Source organism: Anomaloglossus baeobatrachus, chromosome 5, assembly GCF_048569485.1.
Source record: "Anomaloglossus baeobatrachus isolate aAnoBae1 chromosome 5, aAnoBae1.hap1, whole genome shotgun sequence".
NCBI classification, from domain to species: Eukaryota; Metazoa; Chordata; class Amphibia; order Anura; family Aromobatidae; genus Anomaloglossus; species Anomaloglossus baeobatrachus.
Window position 1 is genome coordinate 90,954,326 of NC_134357.1, and position 22,914 is coordinate 90,977,239.

Below are 22,914 nucleotides of genomic sequence, written 5' to 3' on the forward strand. Positions count from 1 at the left end.
TGCTATCGATATTCCTAGCGAGCGTATCCGCCCCCGTTGGTTGTGTGTCACGGGCAAATCGCTGCCCATGGTGCACAACATCGCTCAGACCCGTCACACGGACTTACCTGCCTAGCTTTCTAAGGGGGCGGTTTGTGCGACGTCACTAAGCGGCCTCCCAATAGAAGCGGAGGTGCGGAGATGAGAGGGACGAACATCCCGCCCACCTCCTTCCTTCATCATTGCGGGCGGCCGCAGGTAAGGTGATGTTCCTCGTTCCTGCGGTGTCACACGTAGCAATGTGTGCTGCCTCGGGAACGACGAATAACATCGTACCTGCAACAGCAATGATAATCGGGAAAGGAACGACACGTCAACGATTAGGTAAGTAATTTTGATCGTTAACGGTTGTTCATGTGTTTCTCACGCAACAACGTCGCTAACGAGGCCGGATGTGTGTCACGAATTCCGTGACCCCAACGACATCTCGTTAGCCATGTCGTTGCGTGTAAAGCGGCCTTAACCCTACAACTGCCAAAAGAAAGGAAAACACGTTTAAAATTTAAAGACCTTGGAACCTTGACGTAGGAGCACAGAGGAGACATAGGTATGAACCACAGAGGTCCCTTAAGCTACAACGCATTTCAACAACTAATACGTTGTCTTCTTCAGGTAAGAAGACAACGTATTAGTTGTTGAAATGCATTGTGGCTTAAGGGACCTCTGTTTATTAAAATTAAAAGTCTGTCGTTCAATAGATATTCATCTTCCTTGTCTATTGGCGCTCCATGAGACCGACAAACTTTTGGTATTAATGTTTAGCTGCATAACTTATTGGGGTTAGCTTCATATACATCATGGCATAGTCATTACGCATTAAGTGAGAGCTATCAGGCTTAGTATAACCAAAAAGATGACTACAATCAGGATGCCACTTTAATTTTGAAAAGCTTTGCCGTAAACCAAGAGCTGAAATCTGATTGGTTACCAAACCAACTTCTCCATTTTTTCTGTGAATTCTTTTCTTACATTTGATATATCACCCCCATCATTCACTAAATCAATTCTTGTGTTCCTCGTATACAATGAAGTGTAATACTTCATATTCATAACATTACTATGTAATTACATTTTGCCTTTGTTCTTTCGTTCGGCATTGGGGAATTGTTCTTGTATTGTTTACAATTGAGGACAGGGCGAGGAAGAAGAAAATCCATACACCGCTCACACAGCATGGAGTATTGATAGGAGAAACCTTATACTCCTGTGTGCCGGATTCTTCAGACAAGTGCAATTTTCTACTAACTCAATAGAATACACTGTGAAGAGTTTTTTCCATTGTTTTATGCAAATAATTAGATTTTAGGTGTCCCACAACAGCAACTTTTTTTTTACACGAGAAATGTAGTGGGCAAATTAATTTTGTTGCATACATGCCGAATGTGTAACAAAGAAGGGGGGAGGAAGGGCACTACCCGGTGGGATCTCCTGGTATACAGAAATTACATAAAGGAAAAAAAAGAAGTATACCAAAACCGGGATCACCACAATATCCGTCAATAAATATCAAATTTTATTAGGTAGTCAAACAAACCCGTGCACGAGACACATGTCTCCACACTAAAAATTACATAAAGACACACAGTGACACAAGTTTAAAAACATTTAAAAAGCCAGAGGCATAACATGTCCGCCAGGAACAAATAGCATAGTCATGTACATAATAATGCAATTATGGACACTCCAGTTAATATATATGGCCTGTATCTGGTTTACAGAAATAAATGTGATCTAAAGCATCAATGGGCACATATAGGCACATATAGTACAATAATATATAGAACCCCCTGGAATTGCGTAAGTATGACAATTCTCCAATAATATGCAATTACCAGCATAAAACAGACTCTTGCATGATCTATATAGGTAAATAAGCCTATGGATGATGGCGTAGATCGGGTTGTAGAATAGAAACACTTATATTAGACAGGTATAAGATACCTACACTGTGAGTACCCAATAATGTGGAACAATAAATTTGCTCTGACAACAGAGTACATCCAGGTTCTTGTCAATACATGATACTACTATAAGCTGCTATAAGCAGTTAATAACCGCAACCAGACCGCAACCAGGCTATAAGCAAGTAAGACCCGCACCTGCATCCATCAGCCCATAAAATATATAGTAACCATGCTGATGGGGTGGATTCAGGAGTGACCAAAAAAAGGGGTTCCTGGCGTAGACACCCCACGCGTATCGCCACGTACCCAGTGGCTTCCTCAGGGGAAAGAAGGCCTTCTGGTTGCGGTTATTAACTGCACCATACCTCCCTGGTGGAGCACAGCATCTAGGACCCTGGTTATTTGTACCAATATAGTATAGGTTTATGTTATGAGTAGCCAGAATCATTATCGTCTTTATGAACATCCTGCTTTTACATGGGTGCTCTCTATGATATATTTGTGAGTAGGTTTTTGGGCTTATAGTAGTATCATGTATTGACAAGAACCTGGATGTACTCTGTTGTCAGAGCAAATTTATTGTTCCACATTATTGGGTACTCACAGTGTAGGTATCTTATACCTGTCTAATATAAGTGTTTCTATTCTACAACCCGATCTACGCCATCATCCATAGGCTTATTTACCTATATAGATCATGCAAGAGTCTGTTTTATGCTGGTAATTGCATATTATTGGAGAATTGTCATACTTACGCAATTCCAGGGGGTTCTATATATTATTGTACTATATGTGCCTATATGTGCCCATTGATGCTTTAGATCACATTTATTTCTGTAAACCAGATACAGGCCATATATATTAACTGGAGTGTCCATAATTGCATTATTATGTACATGACTATGCTATTTGTTCCTGGCGGACATGTTATGCCTCTGGCTTTTTAAATGTTTTTAAACTTGTGTCACTGTGTGTCTTTATGTAATTTTTAGTGTGGAGACATGTGTCTCGTGCACGGGTTTGTTTGACTACCTAATAAAATTTGATATTTATTGACGGATATTGTGGTGATCCCGGTTTTGGTATACTTCTTTTTTTTCCTTTATACATGCCGAATGTGTGCAACTGTATTGCCTTTTGAAAATAGCCATTACAAAGGAAAAATGATAAGCAAATATTATTGTATCACCAGAATATTCTGATAAATCAAAACACTTCTGAATCTGAGCAATTGTGCTTTTATATATTTCAAATATGAGGGGCTGCTGATAAGTCTCTGGCCTTACCCAGAGATAGGATGATGAAACTTTACATTTATTCCACATACTCTCCACTGATGACAAGACACTTCTACATCGGTATTCCAAGTTTTGTAAGCCTAGGAAAAAGAAGGATTTCGGTTATGCCTCAAACCAGGCATCTCTAGCAGTCATGACATCAGAAATGGTGTGAAATTTGGTACCTTTGAAGTGTTTCTTCAGGTTTGGAAACAGATGATAGTCAGAGGGAGCAGATCTGATGAATAAGGTTGGTGGTCAACCAGCTGGAAGCCCAACTCTGCCATTTTTGCAAAGGCGTTGTCTTGCAGGAACAAGATTCCTTTGGACAGCTTGCCGCGCCTTTTGGCCTTCAGAGCTGCCTTCACCATTGATGGTGGAACCCTTTTGAAGGTAGTCCACTAGCAGCACGCTCTCTGTATCCCAGAACACAGACGCCATCACCTTTATTGGATAATTTTTGCACCCTGAACTTCTTTGGACGAGGAGAACCACTGTGCCTCCACTCTTTTGACTGCTCTTTGTTTTCAGGGTCATACAAATAAATCCAGGTCTCATCCACAGTGACCAGTTGATCCAGGAAGTTCTTATCAGTCTGGAAATGCTGACAAATGGACCAGGAAGTTTTCACTCGCATGTTTCTCTGATCTGTTGTCACACATTTGGGGACCACTTTGCAGATAGCTTTCTCATGTCCAAATGTTCATGGATAATGATACAAACACATTCACGGGAAATCCCCATGATGTCTGCTATTGCTTTAGCTGAAATTCGTCGATTCTCCAGTATGAGGTTGTGCAGTGCATCGACGATCTCTGGAACAACAACCACTCTCGGTCGTCCAGGACGTTCCTCATCATTGGTGCTGAAGTGGCCCATTTTAAATTTGGCAACCCAGTTCTTAACTGTGGAATATGAAGGACATTGATCCCCCAATGTCTGCGACATATCACCATGAATATCCTTCGTGGACTTTCCTTGCAGAAACAAGAATTTTAGAACTCCTCTGCTCTCAGTTACTGTGAATATCACATTTTGTTTTCTCGCGTGTGTTTGAACACTGTTGCCATAAGCAAGAAGCATACAATTTTGAAAACATATATTAGACACATAAGGCTTTCATGTGATGTAACATTCATAACCATAGAAACAAACAAAGATCACAAAGCCAAAGACTTATCAGCAGCCCCTCATAGAGCGGCTTGTCGTTCCCTTGGGACATTTTGTTATTGCAGCTGTTTGACACGTTATCACCCAGTTTCATAGACTAACATGGTAGATAACACTGTCTTACCCGGTTGCAATCGAATGTAATAATATAATGACATCAAAAGAGAAAAGTTGCCGCAATCGCTACGACTTGGGCAGTACAGTGTTATTGGTGCAAGAGTTGGCCCAATATCAGCATAGTTATAATGATGACAGATGACTTCTCCCATGTTACTCACGTCACTAGATGGTAATCTAAAAAATGAAAATTGCTTTTAAAGAAATTCCACGTTTGCCCCAGGTAAAATAAAGAAGCCTATAGTCCCCTCCGCGGTTGGCGTAGTTCCAACAGTGTCGCAGCTCGCGTGACTTTGTGATACTGCGTAAGCCCCACGTTCAATCAGCACCAGCTTATCTCTGCCAACCTTTAGACAAATGAGTTGATCAACAGGAAGTGAGCACTGCAGCTGCCGCTCACTTCCTGTTGATTGCTCCTGTGTCCGAAGGCCTGGGATAGAGAAGTCACTTGTTGCTCGCGTGATGTCATAACGTCACATGAGCCCTGATACCACTGGAATGCGCCAGATGCGAACATGATAACGTGAGTATAGGCTTTTGTATTTTACCCTGGGCAAAAGGTGCAGTCAGAAGGGGGTGTCCTAGTAATGAACAACCCCTTTAATTAAAAAAAGTGAAACATTACCTTTAAAGTGATGATGTATAACATTTTTAGTTGAGCTTCAAAGTTTGTAAACCATTTGGAATTTTGCATATGTCTTCATAAATTCAATCAAAAACTACACATTTTCATACAAGTCCTAAAAGTAGATAAATAAAACCAGTTCAGTCTTGCACAGGGGACTTTGATAAATCTAAAACAGACCTGTCTCTGTGTGATTATTTTTTTTGTCGGCATAGTCCGCAAAGCACATGGACCTTGTAACAGCTCCATAGATTATAATGGGTACATGTTCTATCTTTAAAAACTGGACATCTGAATGAGACCTTAAAATAGGGAGCTAGGATCAGGATGAACAGGGCTCTTCTAGATAGTGGCTACTGCGTTAGGAGGAAATAGCTCTTGAAATCAGGATTTGAAATAAAATATGCAAATTTCCTCTGCAGTGTGGAAGAAGACTTGAACTCTAGTGGCACCTATTGGAAGTAGCAATCCTAAAAGTCAATATCTGCCTTTAAGGGGTACTTTGCACACTATGATATCGCAGGTGCGATGTCGGTGGGGTCAAATCGAAAGTGACGCACCTCCGGTGTCGCTGTCGACATCGGAGTATGTGAATCGTTTTTACTACGATTAACGAGTGCAAAAGCGTCAAAATCGTATCATTGGTGTAGCGTCTGTCATTTCCATAATTTCGGAAGGACTGATGTTACGATGTTGTTCCTCGTTCCTGCTGCAGCACACATCGCTGTGTGAAGCCGCAGGAGCGAGGAATATCTCCTACCTGCGTCCCGGCTGCAATGAGGAAGGAAGGAGGTGGGCAGGATGTTTACGTCCCGCTCATCTCCGCCCCCTGCTTCTATTGGCCGCCTGCCGTGTGACGTCGCTGTGACGCCGCACGACCCGTCCCCCTTAGGAAGGAGGTGTGTCGCCGGCCAGAGCGACGTCGCAGGGCAGGTGAGTGCATGTGAAGCTGCCATAGCGATAATGTTCGCTACGGCAGCTATCATAAGATATCACAGCTGCGACGGGGGCAGGGACTATCGCGCTCAGCATCGCTACCATCGGCTTGCGATGTCGTAGTGTGCAAAGTACCCCTTAGACTTGACATAAAAGCCAAACCAGAATCCCAATTTGCAGACATAGTGTTTCGGGTTGTTGCCCCTCATCATTGCAAAGCATGAGATCTGATTTTGCTACGTGAGAGGCTTCTGAACGGGAATTAAGGGGTAACATGTCTCCCAGTGGAGCGTGGCATCCCTCACATATCAGTGTATGGAGCCTTATAAGCCATGTAATGCCACTCTGGGAAATTCAGAAAGGAAGAGGATGTCAATTCTAGGTCAATCCTCAAATCATATCTTATACTTTGGACTGACCAGGGGCAATATCCTGAACCAACATGTCTGCAAAATGGGAATCTCTTTTGGCTTTTATCATAAGCCAAATGGCAAGACTTGTTAAAGAGTCAATATTGACTTTTAGGCTTGCTACTACCAATAGTTGGCACTAGAGTTCATGTTTTCTTCCTGTCTGAACAGGCAATTTGCATATTTAGTTTGCCAGTGAAGCATTACATGGCTTATAAGCCTCCTTACACTAGCATATCACTCTGCACAAGGAGAAACGTTACCCCTTAGGATTTGAAATTGGAAGAGTCTACAATATGGTGGAAAAGAGCAATGTCAGTTGATGATTTTGAGAAGTTACATGGTCCTCGTTGTGGCCCCTATAAAGCGATCAGGGACCCGAGACAGTGGTGTGCATAGTTGTCCGGTGTTATATGAATTGAGTTGTGCAGCTATGATTTTATTTTCAGAATCTCTGTTCTGTATAATAACTTACGGATCACTCGCCCCTTCAGTCCAGATGCTTCCCGGGACCCCGCTGCTCTGTGTAGTGCCTGCTCCAGTAATGATGTCCTGGCACAGATATGTGATCACTGCAGCCAGTAACCTTTTATACCACTCAGTATATTACGCCTCAGTGATCAATAATCTCCTGCGCCATTGTATCTGCAGTCGGGTTCAGTCTGGCTTTTTTGGCCCGTTTTTGAGTTCTTTAAATTAATTACTTGGGAGTGATACAACAGCACAATATTCAAAGTCCCATGTGCAAAATTACATTTGCTATTTTTCCAATGTTGTTAAATGTTCTTTGTCAGTGAAATTCTAAACAAGTTTAAAATACTTTTTGTACTTAGTGCAGTGATAAAGAATTATACTTATAAAAGCTAATTAAAAATATTAATTTCCATTTTTCAGGTTATAACAAAGGTTAAAACCAGCTGCCATTTAAAGTACAGCCTTAAAATGAATGTTTGACTAAAGTAAACTTCAATCTTCCCCTTCCAAAATAGTCATAGTCACATAGATCTGATTCTTTCACATGGGGTTCTGGTACTGAACCCCCTCTGGAGCTGTCCCTTTGGACTAAATATGTCACGCTTGGTATGGGGAACTACTTATCTACAGGTGACTCAGGCAGGAGTTCAGCAAAGCTTCAGCAACGATACTACAGATGATAGCAAGCCACCTGCTTGCAACCAGAACTAGAATGAACTGAATAATATCACCAGCACCAGTCCAGGGAAGAAGGGAGTATGTAATCACCAAGCGAGTACTGATCATCAGCAGCTGGGTGGAAGGAGAGCTCCTGCTGGGTCCAAAAGAGGGAGAGATGAATATCCAGCAGGAAAGCTACCTATACCAATGAATACTGACAGCATGAGCAATAGAAAGTCAGGGAGCATTTTGCATGGCCAAACGCTGACACCTTCTATTGCCTGAAATCACATGACTGTCACCCGTGACAAAGAAGTATGAAATTGTTAAGCCGATGTTTGACTACCTACTATCCCAGTTCTGGAGACAGAAGGGCATCTTAAAGGGAATCTGTCACCACCTGGTATGGCATAATGTGGAGACAGAAACCTTGATTCCAATGATGGGTTACTTGCTGTAGTTTTGCTAAAATCATTGTTTTATATTTGGCAGATAACATGCCGGCTGCTGACAGCTGCCACTAGAAGGAGCTTAGCACATTCTGCGTGATCACTGCAGGCATCCTGTATGTTATCTAACACATCTATGCAAAGGTGAACACAGACAGAGGGCCCCTGTGCAAGAGCAGTATGTGAGCCCTTTACAGTCCAATAGCCTATCAAAATACACAATTCCGTCTCCTTTGGAGGTGGAAATGGGCTCAGGTTGCATCAATGGTGGGTCCACCTCTGATTCTATTTCTGTGCAGGGGAATTGGAGCTCTGAATTAGAGACGAGTGATTCCGAACAATAATGTTCTGGGTTTGTACCGACCATGGACTTTGTAAAAAAAAATCAGTTCGGGTGCTGTAGGTATGCAGTCCACTGGATCAAGCATTGATGTGCTCGGGTACGCTCGGTGCTGGTCCAATGCAAGCGGCTTTCAGTCTCTGAATGCTCTCATGGGTGTGGGGGTCGGGGGGTGTTAAAGCAGTGTTTTTGGACTTAGTGTGTCCAAGAAAACCCCGAAAAATACCGTTCCTCCTTTTGGAAATGCTCTGTTTATGGCTGGCTGTATGTGGGCGAAGAGCCCAACTGCCCAATCAGTGACTTCCAATGGGGTGCAGGTCAAGTCTGGGTATCAAACTGAACTTTATCTAAAGTCCAGCTGAACCTGAATTTCCACGGATTTGCTCATCTCTACTCTGGATAAGGAAAATTGAGCTCCGACTAACACAAAAAAATATTAAGAAATTATTGTCACACTACAAGCGCGTTCAGACTGACCGAAGTCTGATGCACAATAAGTAAGCAAATAAAACAACACCACAAACAGGGGGGAACACCGGGGACACCATACAACGGAGGTCCCTGCCGCTAGGGAGAGGGGTGAGAGGGCATCTCCTGAACTCGCCTAAAGCTGACTCCTGAGCTCCCTAGTGTCCCTATACAGGTTCTTTCGGTGAGCAGGATACCTTGGACCCTCAGCTGGCCCTAAACTCACCCTGTCTAGTGAGTAGACCGAAGAGTTCACTAGACTCGCCACTACAATATGTAAACACAAGGGAATGAAAACATACAAAGGAAATACCGCAACATCAAAGGATAAAGGATGGCTTTTTGGAATGCTCTAACACAGCTCCTTCCAAGGGGGTCAATATACAAATGAGTTTGTATCTTCAGCAGAGATTGCTGGGTAACACCTCTATTTAAACCTGAAGTGCGTAATTACAAAGCTACTGCAGATGAAGCACCCAGCTAGGGACTGCTGAAAAAGCTGCTAACAGTAAAACTGACATTAACCGTTTAGGCACCAAAGGAAACAAAGCCACGTTTATGGTACATGTGGATAGCCAGATGGAGATTAGAAGCTGCAGTCCGCAAGATGTCACTAGCCTATAAAAACAGTGAGAAGACCGTGACAATTATTCAACACAGAATTTCAAATTTAGGAAAAAATAGCATTCAAGGGCGGACATTCACATCCACACGTATCAAGCACTGACCACGGTGCCTTGGGCAGCACCATGCCTCCATCCCTTCATAGTTAGTTGTGGAAGTCCTGAATCCATACGGGGGCAGATCTATATGAAGGGGAATTCTTTATGGTTTAATAAAATGGGAGAAATCCTTTATAATCCAAGTTTATACTATAGAGGTGGAATTAAGAGCTGAGACAAAGGGTAGCTGATATTTTGCTGATAATTTGTACTGGGCAGAGGCAGACGTTTTCCTGTATTTCTGTATTTGCGTACACTGTGTGCAGAATTATTAGGCAAATGAGTATTTTGATCACATGATACTTTTTATACATGTTGTTCTACTCCAAGTTGTATAGGCTGAGAGCCAACTACCAATTAAGTAAATCAGGTGATGTGCATCCCTGTAATGAGGAGGGGTGTGGTATGACATCAACACCCTATATAAGGTGTGCTTAATTATTAGGCAACTTCCTTTCATTTGGCAAATTGGGTCAGAAGAGAGATTTGACGGGCTCTGAAAAGTCCAAAGTTGTGAGATGTCTTGCAGAGGGATGCAGCAGTTTTGAAATTGCCAAAGCTTTGAAGCGTGATCACCGAACAATCAAGCGTTTCATGGCAAATAGCCAACAGGGTCGCAAAAGTGACCCTACATTTAAGGGGGTGTATAATTTTAGAAAATGAAAGGGAAACCTTGTCACACATGTTTATCAGCAGTATCTGGTATTGCAGCTCAGCCTCATTCATTTAATACCAGACATTCAATGTTAAATAATCACATTTTTACCTAGGACTCTTTAATTGCCAAAAAATTAGGTTGCAATGAAATCATTAACTGCCTTTATTAAATCTGCATATAAATTGACCATGCTTTGATGGATTGATAGATCTTAGGCTGCATTTTAATCATCATAGGACTGCAGAACATTATCTTTTAGGTACATTAGTATTACGTTATATTGAAGAGTTTTAGGTTACAGTACATACATGGAGCTCATCAAAGTAGTCCACATAAAATAAAGTGATTCTGAAAACTACTGGAGTGCAATGTTAGTTTTCTGCTGCACATTTTGCATTTAGCCCTAAAAGTTCTACTTTGGTCTCATCTGACCAGGACACCTTCTTCCACTTGCCTTGTGGAGGACAAAACCAGTATGTGGAAGAAGTTAGATAAGACTAAAGTAGAACTTTTGAGGCTAAATGTAAAATGCTATGTGTAGTAAAAAACTAACATTGCACATAACTCTGAAAACACCATCCCCATTGTTAAAAATGGTGGTGGCAGCATCATGCTGTGGGGAGGCTTTTCTTCAGCAGCGGCAGGAAAGGTGATCAGAGTTTATGGAAGATGGATGTCACTAAATACAGGGAAATCCTGGAGGAAAACCTGTTACAAAAGACTTGAGACTGGGGCGCAGGTTCATCTTCCAGCAAGACAACAACCCTAAACTACTGTCAGTGCTACAATGGGATGGTTTCAGGCAAAGCATGTTCAAGTATGTGAAAGGCCCAGTCACAATTCAGACCTAAATCCTATTGAGAATCTGTGACAAACTTGACAATTGCTGTTCAGGCGCCTCCATCTAATGTCACTGAGCTAGACCTAGTTTGTAAAGAAGAATGAGCAAAGATTTCAGCCTCTAGAGTGCAAAGCTGATAGAGACATATCCAAAAGACTTGCAGAAGTAATTGCAGCGAAAGCTGGTCCTGAGCTACGAAGTATTGATTCAGAGGAGCTGAATAAAAATGCACGTCACAATTTTCAGATTTATATTTTTAAAATATTTAAACTCCCCAGAAATAGTCACTAATAGTCACTAGCACAATTAAAGGTCAAATAGCAAATGCACTAGCAGGATACAGCCGACCCTCCCATGACGAAAGTGGGGGAAACACAGGTGCAGAGTACCGAGAAGGCAGCCACTCGCAACCTATCATTTCATGAAGGGGGTGGTTACTGGTATCACACATGCACACAAGTGAGGTTTACATAGGGCGCCAGTCACACAGGTACATGTGATGCACAGTGTCAGGCTTACAGCCTATTGATGATGCCCATCCTATTAGATCAGGCGGGCTGCCCAGCACTATATAAGTGCACCCCACAGGACAGACACCCCAATGGACCTGGCTGCATCCTGCAGAAAAATGAAAATGTACAATTAAAAATTATATAAAATCATAATCACTAAATGTGAGGTATTGGTCCATATTTTGGCCAAAATATGTAAGCAGGTAAGCCAACTTCAAGGGTCCCCATGCTTATGAGACCCCTACACTATGTTCAGAAACGATTCACATGGAAAAGAACATACATTAAAAAAAACTCACTAGAAGTAGCCGTTGGCCAACTGTGGGGTCTGTTGCGTCCTGCACACTTGCCATTTGACCATTTCTGCTGAGGTTTTTTTTTATATATTTCATTTTTATGTCCTTTTCTGTGAATCATTCATTTTTAAAGGGAACCTGTCAGGTGCAATATGCATCCAGCACCACGAGCAGTTGTGGATGTATATTGCTAATCCCTGCCTAACTGTCCCTGTATACACTAGCATAGATAAAGAAATCTTTAGAAGAAAATTTCTAAAGATCTTTTACCGTATGCTAATGAGCGTGGGGACTAGTCTCAAGGGCGTTAGTTCCCTAGCCAGTTGCCCCTTATTAGCATGTTAGTACGTCCCTGTGTGCATGCTAACATGCTATTGAATATGCAGTGTCAGAGGATGATCTCTCTCACCTCTCTGGTTGTCATCGCATCTGACGGAGGATGACCCCGGAGTTTCGGTCATGAGCACTATGAAGCCGCATGAAGTTGTGCGCATGACCCAATCTCTGGGGTCATGCGCACTGAGCCGAAATCCCCCGTCTGATGCGATGGCAGCGGAGAGGTGAGTGATATCATCCTATGACACTGCACATTCATTAGCATGTTAGCACGCACACAGGGACGTACTAACATGCTAATGAGGGGTGACTAGCCAGGGGAACTAACGCCCAGGGGACTAGTCCCTGTGCTCATTAGCATATGGTAAAAGATCTTTAGAAATACTCTTTCTAAAGATCCCTTTATCTATGCTAGTGTATACAGGGACGGTTAGGCAGAAATTAGCAATATGCATCCAGAACTGCTCGTGGTTCTGGGTGCATATTGGACTTGACAGGTTCCCTTTAAAATATTTAGAAAACCATATATCATTTCCTTTACACTTCACAAATTATTTTAGTATTGGTATATCGTATAAGGCTGCTTTCACACCTCCGGTTTCTGCAATGCGGCACAATCCGGCACTTTGCAGGAAAATCGCAACCGTTTTTTTTTTTGCTGCCGGTTGCGTTTTTTCTGCATAGACTTTAATTAGTGCCGCATTGTGCCGCATGGGCTCCCGTTCGGTCCGGTTTTTGCCGCATGCGGCAGATTTAGCCGATGCGGCGGCCGGATGGAACGTTGCCTGGCACGTTTTTTCGTGCGGCAAAAAAAAAACGCATCGCGCCGCATTCGGCCGATATGGCGCATTTTTCAATGCATGCCTATGGCGGCCGGATGTGGCGCGATGCGGCAATAACCGCATCCGGCCGCCGCATGCGGTTTTTGCCACTGCGCATGCTCAGTAGTATGCCGCAAGCGACAAAAACCGGACTGGCCGCAAAGGAAAAACTTATGCAAAGGATGCGGTGTGTTCACCGCATCCGTTGCATAGCTTGCACAGCCGGTTTGAGCCGCAGAGCTCAAGCCGGATGTGTGAAAGCACCCTAAAACCCACAAAATACATTTGTTTGTGGGAGCAACGTGAACATTTTTTTAAAAAGTTCAAAGGGTATGAATACTTAGTCTAGGCACTGTTGCTTTATATGCAGTATATTTGTAACATGGAGATTATATTTTTGTACTTAGGCATATGCTTACAGTGGGGCTCAGTTTTTATTATTGCTGTGTGTAGTTGAAATACTCTGTGCTGTTTATTTTCTTTGTAAATTTTTACTTTGTTTTTCTGAAACATGCTAGAACCGAGCAGTCTTCTCCAAACTGTTCCTGCAAGGTTGGAAGCTACAATTGTCCAAAATGACTTGCTAGGCTGAGGCATTAAGATTTCCCTATATAGAGACTAAGGAGCCTAGACCGATTACTAAATTTGAGCAGTGACAAAAAGAAAAGCACTAGCAAGTACCCCTAAAGCCGAATACTCTGAACCCCTGTGTGAAGGATACAATTGTTCAAATTGTCTTGGTATGGTTAAGATTCCTTTCCTTCACTAAAACTAAGGGTCTTAGGCCAACCCCTGAAAAGCAACCTCATAGCAGTCCCTTCTCCACCAAACTTTAGATTTGGCCCAATGAGTCGGCAAACCCAGACTCATTCAGTAGACTGACAGGTAGTTAAACATGATTTTTCACATTCTGATGCTTGCCATTTTGCTTGGTGGTGCAGCATCACATATGGGTGTCAGCTCCGAGCATTCCTACATGAACCGTGTCCTGGAAAGTGGATTGGTCATCGTGGGCCAGTTGAATGGCCACCAAGGTCACCTGATCTGTCCCCCTTAGACTTTAATCTTTGGGGTCTTCTGAAGGCAATTGTCTATGCTGTGAAGATACAAGATGTGCAGCATCTGAAACAACGGATAAACAATGGATAACGGACTGAAGTTACATTAAAACCAAGCACACCATTATTTTTCTTGTGAAATTTTCAATATGTTTGATGTTTTACATGACCCTCTTCCCATTGGGAAAAAATAAACCTGGATCCAAAATGGCCAACTTAAAAATGGCTGCCTTGGTCACCACCCATCTTGAAACGTTTCCGCCCTCGCATATACTAATGAGCCACAAACAAGAAGTTGATATCAACAACCCTTCCAATTTTATTTAGGTGTGTCCATATAAATGGCCCACCCTGTACATGGACACATGTAGTCCCATTAAAATCAATGGGTCTGCACACATGTCTGTGTTTTGACATGGGCTGTGTCTCTGTGTGGAGCACATGCGTATCCGTGTGGTCCACACAGTAAACATGTCCGTTTTCTGCCTGCAGTGCGGGTGTCACATGGACTTCACAATGATGTGATCCATGTGATATCAGTGTGACACGTATCAGAGAAAACACAGGTGACATAAAAATTAAAAAAATGTATACTTACCTGTCTCCAGCGCTGCTATCTTTGCCTCTGACAACAGAGACAGGTAAGTACACTAGCACATGCTGTCCCTGTGCTATCCGGATGTCACATGGATAGCACAGGGACAACACACGTAACACACACATACGTGTACTGTACCTTGACCATGGACCGTGTAAAACGTTAGGGTTAACTCCTACTCAACCTATTCCCAAAAATGTGTCATAGGCTAAGTTCACATTTCCGCTAAAATCTATCAGTCACAATCCGCGGCTCTTGTAAACAGCGGAATCCGTTTAGCGGATTCCGCTGCTCCCATAGACTTGTATGAGCAGCGGATTGTGACTGATGATGCTGCGTTGCACCCTCCGCCCGACTGATCAGTCGTGGAACGACTGACCGCTGGGCGGGGGGAACGCAGCATGTAACGTTTTTTGAGCAGCGAGATCCGTCGGATTTCGCTGCGCATGCTCTCTGGCTCCCTGCACACGTCACCAGCTTTGGTTGGTTACCCGATATTTACCCTGGTTACGGTGCAAGGAGCCAGCGCTAAGCGGTGTAGGCCCGTAACCAAGGTAAATATCGGGTAACCAAGGTAAACATCGGGTGCTTTGCTGTTACCCGATATTTAGGCTGGTTACGTGTGCAGGGAGGCCGACACTTCCCCGCTCGGCCCCGCCCCCTCCCGCACTCCGCACATGTATGTACACACACACACACACACACACCTGTCCCCAGCCATGCAGACAAGCACTGACACCCTCGTCTGGCCCCGCCCCCTGCTCGGCTCCGCCCCCTCCCGCACTTTGCATGTGCACACACACACATACATACATACATGCACATACACACACTCACTCACACATACACTCACCTGTCCCCAGCCATGCAGACCGCAGCACTTCTACTGACATCCTCAGCGCCTGGCCCCGCCCCCCGCTCGGCTCCGCCCCCTCCCGCACTTTGCATGTGCACACACATACATACATACATACATACATACATACATACATACATACATACATACATGCACATACACACTCACTCACTCACAGATACACTCACCTGTCCCCAGCCATGCAGACCGCAGCACTTCCACTGACATCCTCAGCGCCTGGCCCCGCCCCCCGCTCGGCTCTGCCCCCGAACTCCGCCCCCCGCACACAACGGAATCCGACAAAGAAGAATTCTGTTCTTTGTCATCCGTTGAACAGCGTTGAACAGCGTATCAGTCACATGCGTCAAGCGACGCATGTGACTGATACAAATCAACGGAAATGTGAACTTAGCCATAGTCTGATGCTAGCTCTTGTTCTGTGACATACATTTTCACCACGGTGATCCTGTAGGTGCAGTCAGTGCACCCATGATTTTAAGAACAAGACTGAGGCTATAATTCAGGACCCTGCCCTTGCTGCAATTCTGTGATCAGAGCTTGTTCCAGTCCATATAGTTTAACTAGTTTGACCACAAAATCTAACATCCATGCAAAACAGAAAAAGTTTGCACAGTCTGTGGTGAAGGTGTGTATGTGTGTCCATGTGTGTACCCGTGTGCTGTCCCTGTGCTATCCATGTGAGATCCGGATAGCACACAGACAGTATGAGCTGGTATACTTACCTGTTCCCGCCACTGCTGTCTCCGGCGCTGCTGTTACTTCCGTGCCACGGTGAGTGCAGTGGATATGCAGTGAGCATTATGAGCAGGCCTGTAAGCATCAACAGCAGCAGAGACAGCAGCGCCGGAGATTGGTAAGTATAAAAACCCCTTTTTATGTCATCTGTGTTTTTTCTGGTACGTGTCACACTGATTTTACAAGGATCCCATCAGTGTGCGATATGTGTGACACCCGTGCTGCCGGCAGAAAATAGACATGTCGCCATGTGGCGCACATGGACACACGGTCTGTGTTAAAACATGGATGTGTGACCAAGCCCATTGATTTTAATGGGTCTACATGAGTCTGTGTCTACGGGACGTGTGAAAACGGACCTCACACGTACTGGAGACACGGATGTGTGAAGAAGGCCTTAGATAGAGGGTGGGAGGTGTTACTGGATTCCCAGGTTTTTCCAATTCTCACTGCCCCTTTATTGTAGACAGTTAAGACCTTAAAAAATGGTTTTGCCTCTTCTGAGGTATGACATATAAACGTCATGTAACACGTAAAAAGCGTAAAATAGTCATACTGGGAAGGGTGTTAAAACTTAAGACCTCCTATTGGACTCCTAAGCTCAGAATGAACAGAGGTTACCATAACTTACCATAATAACTCAATACTAGTAGTTATGCTGCATTTTTCTTTCCAATATACTGTATATCAGTCTGCTCAGCTCCTTCTGCTCCAAAGCATTTTGACTGCAGATTGGACGAATTTGAATATGATTGGCTCACTTTACGTGTATAAGTCATGAGCTTTTAAAAGCTTTGCCAGACATATTCGTTAATTGCATTCCATTATAGCCAAATACTAAGTACACATGAGCGTATAAAAAGTTTTGTTTTTCTTCAAGCAAAAACTGAAAATTTTTCATCTGTATTGTAATCTGTATGTCAAAAAAAATCTGTATGACAAAAAAAAAGTTTACAGGACCTTAATACACAGAGGCCAGTTCAGCTAAACGTTTTGCCAGAATTGTGGCGTAAAAGCTTGGAAAACTGCAAAAGTATTTGTGCAACGCAAAATTGTGGAAAACTTTTGTGACTTTTTGCACTTTCTTGCCAGTTTGAATTCAGCTTTTCTGAAATGGGTGGACCTGTTGAGGAGCCTGAGTAGGACACTGCGTGGCCACACCCACTTGTCCAACTATATGAGAGAAATGCAATACAAATCCCTGACAGAAGTAGCGTTTCTGGCGTAGTGCACAGAGGCACAGGCTTCTCAGAAAATGTGCTCATTTCATTAAAGGGAGTCTGTCAGCAGGTTTTTGCTACCTTATCTGAGAGCAGGAGGATGTAGGCAAAGAGGTCCTGAGTTCAACAATGTATCACTTAGATTACTGGCTGTAGCCGTTCTGACACAGTGAAAGATTTTAGATTTTGTATGTAGCAGAGCTCTGAGACCTGCCCCTGCCCACACCAGGCTTTCAGTGTACATTTCCATAGGCAGAAGCTGGTAATCACAGAAAGGGGTGGAGTCGGACTAGAGCCCATGCACTGCTGAGACCCACTAATGATAAAGATAACAAGCTTAAGCTAACATTGCAGGTAAACAAAAAAGACTGTAAGATAACAGATGCAGGGCTGATGTCTCTATTTTAGCACTTACAGCATGCTGTCTTCAGATTATATTGCAGAAATCCAATCTGGCCCACAATGTTTTCCACGTGCTGCTCAGTATATGATGACTTGCACTTACGCAGAAATTAATTTGACTGGGGTTATTTAGTACCTCTTTTACATGGCTGAAAAATTATCTTTCTTTTCATGTGTAGCCAGCCGATCTTCTAATGATAAGTGGCCCTCTCACTAGGTTACCACAACAGTAATGAGGTTCAGTTAGTTTCGTGCTTCTTCTGCTCCTGTTATCAATTTGCAATGAAAAATGTAGTTTGTAGCACTGACCTATGTCATGGCAGAAAGTTTGAGTACTGCGGCTCAGCTGCTGATTTTAAGTGTTAGTATTGTGTTTCCTCTCTGTGTCCCGTGATTAAAGTAATTTTTTAAACTATGGTTATCAATTTTTTTTGTAATATGTTCTTGAATGTAAAATGTTACTGTCCTGCGAAAAAAACCCCTTCTTTCTTCTAGTAATAGTTTGTGTCAATCACATTCTTGAAGAAATTTTTCTGATCTAATACAGCCAATATAATCTGTTCATTATGTTAATTTAGTGGTTAAAGAGAATTTGTCATCAGGATTGTATACCCCACACCAATGGCATCTATGCTTTAAAGGGAACCTGTCATCACTTTTTTGGCCTATAAGCTGCGGCCACCACCACCGGGCTCTTATATACAGCATTCTAACATGCTGTATATAAGAGCCCAGGCCGGGGGTATAACATAAAAAACACTTTATAATACTTGCCTAACGGTCGCACTGTGGGCCTTATGGTCGTCTCCGTTGTCCGGTGCCAGCGTCTCCTCTTTCAGCCATCTTCGTCCTCTTTCTGAAGCCTGGGTGAATGATGCGGCTATGTCATACATGCTTACCGATCCCGCGCATGCGCACTACAATACTTTGATCTGCCCTGCTCAGGACCTGAATGCTGGCGTGTGTGTATGACGTCGGACCCATCATGCACTGCGGCTAGAGAAGAAGGAGCACAAAGATGGCTAAAAGAGGCGGCGCCGGCACCGGACAACAGAGACGCCCATAAGGCCCACCGCACGACCGTTAGGTAAGTATTATAAAGTGTTTTTTATGTTATACCCCCGGCTTGGGCTCTTATATACAGCATGTTAGCATGCTGTATATAAGAGCCCGGTGGTGGTGGCCGCAGCTTATAGCCAAAAAAAGTGGTGACAGGTTCCCTTTAAAGAGGACCAACCACCAGGATTTTCCTATATAAACTAAAGCCAGTGCTATACTGATGTTATCATGCTGATTCTATACATACCTTTAGTTGTAAGATCGGATTGGTATATTTCAGAAAGTATACACCCAATCTCACAACTAAAGGTTTGTACATAATCATCATGACAGCGCCAGTATAGCACTGGCTTTAGTTTACATAGGAAAATCCTGGTGGATGGTCCTCTTTAAAGAGTCTGTCCACTACTTTTAGACTGATGGTCTGTCCTTAGGATAGGTCATCAATGTCTATTTGGCCGGGGTCCGATACCCCGCACCCCCACCGATCAGCTGTATTCCGTGCCAGCGGTGGTAGCAGGCGGCCAGAAATGCTCATTTCCTGAGCTTCCCGTCTTCTGATAGTGGCCGTGGTTGGGTACTGCACATCTGCCTCCTAGTAATTTGAATGAAAGGTGGCTGTGCAGTACCCGGCCGCCGCCGCTATCAGTTGGTGAGGCAGCTCCAGAACTGCACATTTCCGGATACATCCTACCGTCGTCGGCGTTGAGACCAGCCGATACCACAACACCCCGCCCAATCAGACTGTGATGACCCATAATAAGAATAGGCTATCAATGGAAAAGTAATGGACAACCTCTTCAATGATGAATAAATCCTCTATTTTGCTGTTTAAGAGAAAAAGAATTGTTGAAATTGCGTGTTAATGAGTTGCCAGCATAAGGTGGACCTGTCAGTCAAAGACGGGGAACAGATGGAGTAAAGGCAGAGAAGTGGGAGAGCTGTGTGCAGAGCCCATACATGCCATCAGCCCGGAGTATAGAACCCTGAGGACAGGCTCTCTATAATGCAGCCATCCGATGAGAAGATACTATGTTAATTGTTGTATCTTTCTAATTAGCAGAGATGACAATAACAAAGAAAACTACCCTCACAGAGCTGCAGAATTGGAAGAAAATGCTACATGTTCCCGGGACCTTCAGCACCACATGGACAAGAAGATGTTTGATGGCTCCGGCAGACATGGGATTGGAATCTTGCAATCAAAACAGCCAAGATCCGGCAGCGGGAAAATACATGAAGGAAACCAAGTAAGAAAAAGAGCATGAGGAAATGTATTACATGCGGTTTACTGAGGAAATGTATTATATGCTGTTTACTGAGGAAATGTATTATATGCGGTTTACTTGATGGCTACAATGAACTGCGTGTGTCTAGACTGCCTTATAGAAAAAGTCCTTCTTGTCCAAACAAAAGTAAGAACTTCTAGACTTCTGAGAACAAGGCGTTCCTCTAAATATGTAAGGTATAATGAAACCACCCTAAGATAATGTCTAATGTACTCCGGTTGGGAATGCTTCCCTTGAAAAATGTCATGTATTTTGTATATGAGGAAAGGTATGACACACAGCATCTTTTTGATGGTCCTGTAATGCTACTGCCAATGTTCTCATGGCCATATTAAAGGGAAACATTCAACTATTCTGAGAGCTGCAAATTGTAATGACAAAGACCCTGATTGCAGTAATGTGTCACTTACTGGGCTGCTTTCTGTAGGAGGAGATTATTAGTGACGAGCCAAGATAGATATCAGAGGTGCTCTAAAGGCCCAGTCACACACAACGACTTACCAGCGATCCCGACAACGATACGACCTAATAAGGATCACTGGTAAGTCGCTGGGAGGTCGCTGGTGAGATGTCACAGTCAGACCTTACCAACGACGCAGTAACGATGAGCGACCTGTATAATGATCTCGGCGGTCGTTGGGACCGTGTTAGGAGGTCGTTGGTAGGCGTGAAATACAGCGATGCGTCCTGCCCAGCAGGACATCACCTTTGAAGAAAATGGTCCGGACCACTCGGCAACGACTGGAGATCTCACAGCAGGGGCCTGATCGCTGGTAGATGTCACACATAACGAGATCGCTGGCGAGATCGTTGCTACGTCACAGAAACGGTGACTCAGCAACGATCTCGTTAGCGATCTCGTTGTGTGTGACGGGACCTTAAGTGGAAGCCTTTATTACAGCACCTCCATTTTATAAGTTAGAACGCTAAGGATCAACATATAATGTGTTGATTTTTAACTGAAATTATGGTGGAGATTTTCAGAGCGGATTTCACACTTTCCCATGCACAAGACATGTAGACTAAAGGGGGCTTTACACGCTACGACATCGCTAATGCGAACTCGTTGGGGTCACGGAATTGGTTACGCACATCCGGCCGCATTAGCGATGCCGTTGCGTGTGACACCGATGAGCGATTTTGCATCGTTGCAAAAACGTGCAAAATCGCTCATCGGTGACATGGGGGTCCATTCTCAAAAATCGTTACTGCAGCAGTAACGAGGTTGTTCCTCGTTCCTGCGGCAGCACACATCGCTCCGTGTGACACCCCAGGAACGAGGAAGCTCTCCTTACCTGCCTCCCGGCCGCTATGCGGAAGGAAGGAGGTGGGCGGGATGTTACGTCCCGCTCAGCTCCGCCCCTCCGCTGCTATTGGGCGGCCACTCAGAGACGTCGCTGTTACGCCGCACGGACCTCCCCCTTAGAAAGGAGGCGGTTCGCCGGTCACAGCGACGTCGCCGGGCAGGTAAGTATGTGTGACGGGTCTGGGCGATGTTGTGCGGCATGGGCAGCGATTTGCCCGTGTTGCACAACAGATTGGGGCGGGTACCCACGCTGGCGATAACGGGACCGATATCGCAGCGTGTAAAGCCCGCTTTAGACTTGGCCACACAAGCATTACTGCGAGTGCATCACATGACACTCGGCTCCCGCTCTGCTAGGAGTGTAAGCCGAGTGTCATTATACTGTAATGCGATCCTGTGATCGGATCACAGCTGGGAGGAGAAGGAGGAATTAATTTCCCTATTTCCATTATCATCTGATGCGTATATCGCACTGCACTCCGGTTTCGTGCGAGTGCAGTGCGATGTTTAACTCGCACCCATAGACTTGTATGGGTGCGAGTGAAAACTAATCGCATTCCGCCCGCAGCATGCTGCAATTGTTTTCTCGGTCTGACTAGGGCTAAGAAAAAAAATCGCACATGGGAGCTGCCCCATAGAGTAATATTGGTGCGATTGGAATGCAATTTTTTTTTATCGCATTCCACTAGCTTCATTTTACTCGAAGTGTGTCCTTAGCCTTAAGGGTGCTTTACACGTTGCAACATCGCTAGTCATTGCTAGCGATGTCGCGTTCGATAGCACCTGCCCCTGTCGGTGGCACGATATGTGGTGATCGCTGCCGTAGCGAACATTATTGCTACGGCAGTGTCACACGCACATACCTGTGCAGCGACGTCACTGTGACGGCCAAACAATCCCTCCCTCAAGGGGGAGGTGCATTCGGCGTCACAGCGACGTCACCGCCGGCCAATAAAAGCGGAGGGGTGGAGATGAGCGGGACGTAACATCCCGCCCACCTCCTTCCTTCCGCATTGCCGGCGGACGCAGGTAAGGAGATGTTCGTCGTTCCTGCGGTGTCACACATAGCGATGTGTGCTACTGCAGGAAAGACGAAAAACATCATACCTGCAGCAACGATATTAAGGAAACGAGCGACGTGTCAACGAGCAATAATTTTTCACGATTTTGTGCTTGTTGATCGTCGCTCATTTGTGTTACACGCTGCGATGTCGGAACGGTGCCGGATGTGCGTCACTACCGACGTGACACTGATGATATATCGTTACCGATATCACAGCGTGTAAAGCCCCCTTTAGTGTTGAAATCTACTAGT

The 22,914-nt window shown here is 44.3% G+C and overlaps 1 protein-coding gene across 4 annotated transcripts in view; it reads left to right on the top strand.

The window, feature by feature from the left end:
* The window catches only part of FAM13C (family with sequence similarity 13 member C), a 218,460-nt gene that overhangs the window by 67,491 nt on the left and 128,055 nt on the right, over positions 1 to 22,914 (top strand). For 3 of the 4 annotated variants that reach the window (XM_075348703.1, XM_075348701.1, XM_075348704.1), the window contains exon 3: positions 20,065 to 20,254. In XM_075348703.1, coding sequence (XP_075204818.1) covers positions 20,065 to 20,254 — 190 coding nt within the window. The remainder of the gene's footprint in view (positions 1 to 20,064; positions 20,255 to 22,914) is intronic. The other variant, XM_075348702.1, reaches the window with a different exon arrangement.